The following is a 6,000-nucleotide window of genomic DNA, read 5'->3' as shown; positions in this document are numbered from 1 at the left end:
GACAGAGAGGAAGGAAGGATAGAGGGGAAAGCTGAGCAGAGAGGTAAGGAGGGAAAGGAATGGAAAGGGAAGGGAAGGGAAGGGAAGGAAAGGAAAGGAAAGGAAAGGAAAGGAAAGGAAAGGAAAGGAAAGGGAAGGAAAGAAAAGGAAAAGAAGGGAAGGGAAGGCAGAGAGGAAGGAAGGATAGAGGAGAAAGCTAAACAGTAAGGAAAGGATGGGAAGGAAATAATGGAAAAGAAAGGAAACGAGAGGAAAGGAAGTAAAGGAGGATAAAGGAGAAAGGTAAGCATGTAAGGTTAAATGTTATGACCAGCGCTGGGAGGGAGGGAGGGAGAGAGGGAGGAGGTGTGGGAATTGTCTGTTTAGAAGGAATTTAAGGGAGGAAGGAGGGAAGAGAAAAAGGGAGAAGAAGGGAGGAAAGAGAGAAAGAATGGAAGGGAAGGAAGGGGAAGGAAAGAAGGGAGGAAAGAGAGAAATAACGGAAGGGAAGGGAGGAAGGAAAGAAGGGAGGGAAGAGAAAAAGGGAGAAGGGAGGAAAGAGAGAAAGAATGGAAGGAAGGAAGGGAGGAAAGAAAGAAAGAAGGCAAGAGAGGAAGGGAGGAAAAAGAGAAAATAGAAGGGAGGGAAAGAAGGAAGGGAGGAAGAAGAGAAAGAAGGGAGAGAGAGAAAGGGTCTGATAAAGAGAGGGGAGGGAAAGAAGGAAGAAGGAAGGAGGAAAGGAGAAGAGGAGGAAAGGAGAGAGAGGAGAGAAGAAGAGAGAGGGAGAGAGAGAGAGAGAGAGAGAGAGAGAGAGAGAGAGAGAGAGAGAGAGAGAGAGAGAGAGAGAGAGAGAGAGAGAGAGAGAGAGAGAGAGAGAGAGAGAGAGAGAGAGAGAGAGAGAGAGAGGAGAGAGAGAGAGAGAGAGAGAGAGAGAGAGAGAATGTTAAAGAGAGGCAGAGAAGGAGAGAGAGAGAGAGAGAGAGAGAGAGAGAGAGAGAGAGAGAGAGAGAGAGAGAGAGAGAGAGAGAGAGAGAGAGAGAGAGAGAGAGAGAGAGAGAGAGAGAGAGAGAGAGAGAGAGAGAGAGAGATGAGTCAATAGGGTGAGTAAGGAAAGACGTAATGAGTAAGAAGGTGTCACGTGCTGAGTAAGGGAGAGAAAGGGAGGGAAGGGAAGGGAAGGGAGAGGAGAAGAGAAGGGAACAGGGAGGGAGGGAGGGAGAGAGTGAAGCAAGGGATATGATAAAAGAGAGATGGAGGGAGCAGATATAGGGGCTGGATAAGGGAGGAGAGAGGGAGGGAGATAAGGGAAAGTGTTAAGGGAGAGATAGGGAAAGGGAGTGAAGAAAGAAGGGAGGAGGAAGGGAACATGGGAGAGGGAGTGGAGGATGAGGGAGAACATGGAAGGGAGAACATGAGAAAAGAAGGGAGAAGAACTGAGAAAGGGAGAAACAAGGACTGGAAGAACGAGAAACGGAAAAAAGGGAGAAAGGGAGACTAAGGGAAGAAGGGAGAGGAAGCAGGGAGGAAAGAAAGGAGTTGAATAAGGGAGAAGTGAAGAATTGGATACAAGGAAGAGAGGGAGGAAAAAAGGGAGAGAAACAGGGAAAGAAGGGAGAGAAAAAGTGAAGGAATAAGAGAACATAACTAGGGAGGAGTGAAGCAAGGAACATAGAATAAGGGAGATAAGGGAACATAGAATAAGGGAGAATAAGGGAGATAAGGGAACAGAACAAGGGAGACGTAAAGGAGATGAGCATAAAATAAGGGAGAAATAAGGGAACATAGAATAAGGGAAATAAGGGAGATAAGGGAACATAGAATAAGGGAGATAAGGGAACATAGAATAAGGGAGATAAGGGAACATAGAATAAGGGAGATAAGGGAACATATAATAAGGGAGATAAGGGAACATAGAATAAGGGAGGCATAAGGGAAATAAGGGAGATAAGGGAACAGAATAAGGGAGAATAAGGGAGATAAGAGGACATAGGATAAGGGAGACATAAGGGAGATAAGGAAACATAATAAGGGAGAAAAAGTGAAGATTATGAGTCATTTAAGGGAGAGAGAAAAAAAGAAGCGAGGAACAGAGAATAAGGGAGGAGTTAAATCATAAGAAACCTAGTATAAGGGAGAAAGGGAGCGTAGAGTAAGGGGGGCAAGGGAGGGGTAGAGGGAGAGGAAAAGAAGGAAGAAGGAAGAAAATAAGGGAGAAGTTGTCATAAAAAAACTAGTATAAGGGAGAAAGGGAGAGTAAAGTAAGGGTGCAAGGGAGGGATTAAGGGAGAGGAACAGAGAACAAGGGAGAAGGAGCTGTGTAATAAGAAATCTAGTATAACGGAGAAGGAAAGAACGAACGAGGAACAGAGAACAAGGAGAAAATAAGTAGTAATAAGTACAGGAGAGGAGAGGAGAGTAAAGAAAGCAAGGGGGGAGGAGAGAAACGGAACAGAGAACAAGGGAGAAGAGCTAAGTCATAAGTAACTAGTAGAGAGGGGAGAGGGAGAGAGTAAAGTAAGAGGGATTAGGGAGAGGAACAGAGAACATCTAGTATAACGGAGAAAGGGATGGATGGATTAAGTAACCTAGTATAAGGGAGAGAGGGAGAGTAGAGTAAGGGGGCAAGGGAGAGAAACGATGAACAGAGAACAAGGGAGAAGGAGCTAAGTCATAAGTAACCTAGTATAAGGGAGAGAGGGAGAGTAAAGTAAGGGGGCAAGGGAGAGAAACGATGAACAGAGAACAAGGGAGAAGGAGCAGAGGGAGAGTAAAGTAAGGGGGCAAGGGAGAGAAACGATGAACAGAGAACAAGGGAGAAGAAGCTAAGTCATAAGTAACCTAGTATAAGGGAGAGAGGGAGAGTAAAGTAAGGGGGCAAGGGAGAGAAACGAGGAACAGAGAACAAGGGAGAAGGAGCTAAGTCATAAGTAACCTAGTATAAGGGAGAGAGGGAGAGTAGAGTAAGGGGGACAAGGGATGAGGAAGGGAGAGGAACAGAGAACAAGGGAGAAGAAGCTATGTAATAAGAAATCTAGTATAAGGGAGAAAGGGAGGGATGGATTGAGGGAGAGGAACAGAACGAACGAGGAACAGAGAACAAGGGAGAAGAACCTAAGTCATAAGTAACCTAGTATAAGGGAGAGAGGGAGCGTATAGTAAGGGGCCAAAGGAAAGCTAGAGGGAGGGAGGGATTAAGGGAGAGGAAAAGAACGAACGAGGAACAGAGCAGAGGAAGAGTCTGTCATAGTAACCTAGTAAGGGAGAGAGAGAGTGAGAGGGGCAGGGCAGGGGGATTTAAGAGAGGAACAGAACAAAGAGAGAAGGAGAGCTAAGTCATAAGTAACCTTAACAGGAGGAGAGAGAGTAGAAGTAGGGGCAAAAGTGGGATTAAGGGAGAGGAACAGAGAACAAGGGAGAAGAAGCTATGTAATAAGAAATCTAGTATAAGGGAGAAAGGGAGGGATGGATTAAGGGAGAGGAAAAGAACGAACGAGGAACAGAGAACAAGGGAGAAGAAGCTAAGTCATAAGTAACCTAGTATAAGGGAGAGAGGGAGGGATGGATTGAGGGAGAGGAAAAGAACGAACGAGGAACAGAGAACAAGGGTAACCTAGTATAAGGGAGAGAGGAACAAGGGAGAAGAAGCTAAGTCATAAGTAACCTAGTATAAGGGAGAGAGGGAGAGTAAAGTAAGGGGGCAAGGGAAAGCTAGAGGGAGGGAGGGATTAAGGGAGAGGAAAAGAACGAACGAGGAACAGAGAACAAGGGAGAAGTAGCTAAGTCATAAGTAACCTAGTATAAGGGAGAGAGGGAGAGTAGAGTAAGGGTGCAAGGGATGAGTGAGGGAGTGTTGGGACAGCTGAGTAACCCGCCCCATACTTTCAGACGACTCATATCTTCGACCCGACACTAAGCCGCCAAAATTGGGAAAGGGGAGAGGTACAGTAGCCTGCCCATGACTTGTTTGCGTTTTGTTATATATCTATAACCTAACTTTCCCCTACCACTACTACTACTACTACTACTACTACTACTGCTACTACTGCTACTACTACTATTGCTACTTATAACCACTGCCACACCCACCACTAACCACCTGCAAGCACTACACCCACTGCCACGCTCAATACCACTACCTCATCTACCACTACTACTACTACTACTACTACTACTACTGCTACTTACACCCACTGCCACACCCACCACTAACCGCCCACTAACCACCTGCAAGCACTACACCCACTGCCACGCTCATTACCACTACCTCATCTACCACTACTACTACTACTACTACTACTGCTACTACTATTGCTACTTACACCCACTGCCACACCCACCACTAACCGCCCACTAACCACCTGCTAGCACTACACCCACTGCCACGCTCAATACCACTACCTCATCTACCACTACCACTGCTACTACTACTACTACTACTACTGCTACCTACCACTTATAATTACAACCACTACCCACTACCTTCAATACACTAGCAACATGCTTAATTTTTCTTACCCTCCACTGCTACTACTGCTATTTCTACTATCTACACCCACTACACCACCACTACATACCACTAACACTCCCACCATAGCCACCACACTTTTTCCCTTCCTCTCCCACCACCACCACCACTACCACACACACACACACACACACACACACACACTAAAGTCCTCCCACAGCTCCCAGATAATACTATAACCAAAGCCTTTATGATAAATCTAAATATACTTTTTTGTCTTTTTTCAGTCTGTCTACAATCATTTTTTAGCAAGAGTTTTTTTTTTCTGCTGTGTGATTTTTCTCTCCCGTCTCCTCCCTTCCTCTCTGTCTCTGTCTCTCTGTCAATATATTTTTTTTCCCTCTTGGCACGAAAGGTTATGCGTTTTATGAGCATTGTCACTGAAATGAGTCTTATAAGTAACCACTACTGTTATATTTACTACTCGTACTAATCTTTACTTTCTTATATCCCTCCTTAGCCCCTTTTCATAAGTCACCCCTTTAATATACTTTTTTTGACCCTAAAGAGAATGTATCACACCTGTCCCAACCACTTCCACCTTCACCACTTTCCTGAATGATAGATTAAGTGGAGTCTCTAGCCCGTGTCTTGTGTGTGTCTTGTGTGTGTGTGTGTGTGTGTGTGTGTGTGTGTGTGTGTGTGTGTGTGTGTGTGTGTGTGTGTGTGTGTGTGTGTGTGTGTGTGTGTTTTTCTATCCTCATTCCTTCTGTTTGCCTGTCTGTCTGTGTGTGTGTGTGTGTGTGTGTGTGTGTGTGAACTCTCTCTCTCTCTCTCTCTCTCTCTCTCTCTCTCTCTCTCTGGGATGAAGACTGCATGCCTCCACCTTCCACCCCACTCCACACTGTGTCTCACCGCTAACCACTCCACTAGTCCCCCGCCGTCACTAGCTCACTCACTCCTTTGGCCGTCCGCTGTGACTTAAATAACATAAACCGCCACCCCCTTTTTTTGACTATTTTTGTGTATTGAATTGTGTTTTTTGATGCTGCTGCTACTACTACTACTACTACTACTACCACTTTTTGGATCTTTTTTGTCAAGCTGTACTTTTTTTTTTTAATCCGTGGTGTTACGTGCTGTCATAATTAAAGTGAGTCTTGTGTATGTGTGTGTGTGTGTGTGCGTGTGTGTTTGCAAAAAGTATTTAAGTAAAGGCGTCCTCTCGTCTGTTATGCTCAGTACCACACACACGTAACTCGCATGTCAACCACTGTGTCTGTATATATATTTTTTTTAGCGGGGGAGGCGAAGAAAATGCAAATGTTGTCTTCCTCACGCGAATGTTTTCCTCCCGCAGAGAAATCGGTGTCGTTCGAAAAGTCGGTGTCGTTCAGCGATGACCTCCCCGACCTCAGCACGCCCCCGAAACAGCATGTCCCAGCAGGTAATGTTCCCCGGCCCCATGCACCTCCCTCCTCCTCCTCCTGCTCCTCCTGCTCCTCCTCCTTTCCCTTCTCCTCGCCTTCCCTTCAGACAGCTACAGCCACCTCCAC

At 45.7% G+C, this 6,000-nt stretch overlaps 1 protein-coding gene across 1 annotated transcript in view; it reads left to right on the top strand.

Annotated features, from left to right (window-relative positions):
• LOC126986333 (coiled-coil domain-containing protein AGAP005037-like) overlaps window positions 1-6,000 on the top strand; it is a 192,025-nt gene that overhangs the window by 107,801 nt on the left and 78,224 nt on the right. Inside the window, exons 7-8 of the mRNA XM_050842390.1 lie at window positions 3,865-3,918; window positions 5,805-5,891. Coding sequence (XP_050698347.1) covers window positions 3,865-3,918; window positions 5,805-5,891 — 141 coding nt within the window. The remainder of the gene's footprint in view (window positions 1-3,864; window positions 3,919-5,804; window positions 5,892-6,000) is intronic.

This window comes from Eriocheir sinensis, chromosome 61, assembly GCF_024679095.1.
Source record: "Eriocheir sinensis breed Jianghai 21 chromosome 61, ASM2467909v1, whole genome shotgun sequence".
Lineage (NCBI taxonomy): Eukaryota > Metazoa > Arthropoda > Malacostraca > Decapoda > Varunidae > Eriocheir > Eriocheir sinensis.
Note: the sequence above shows the minus strand (reverse complement) of the source record. Positions and strands in the feature narration are given on the sequence as shown.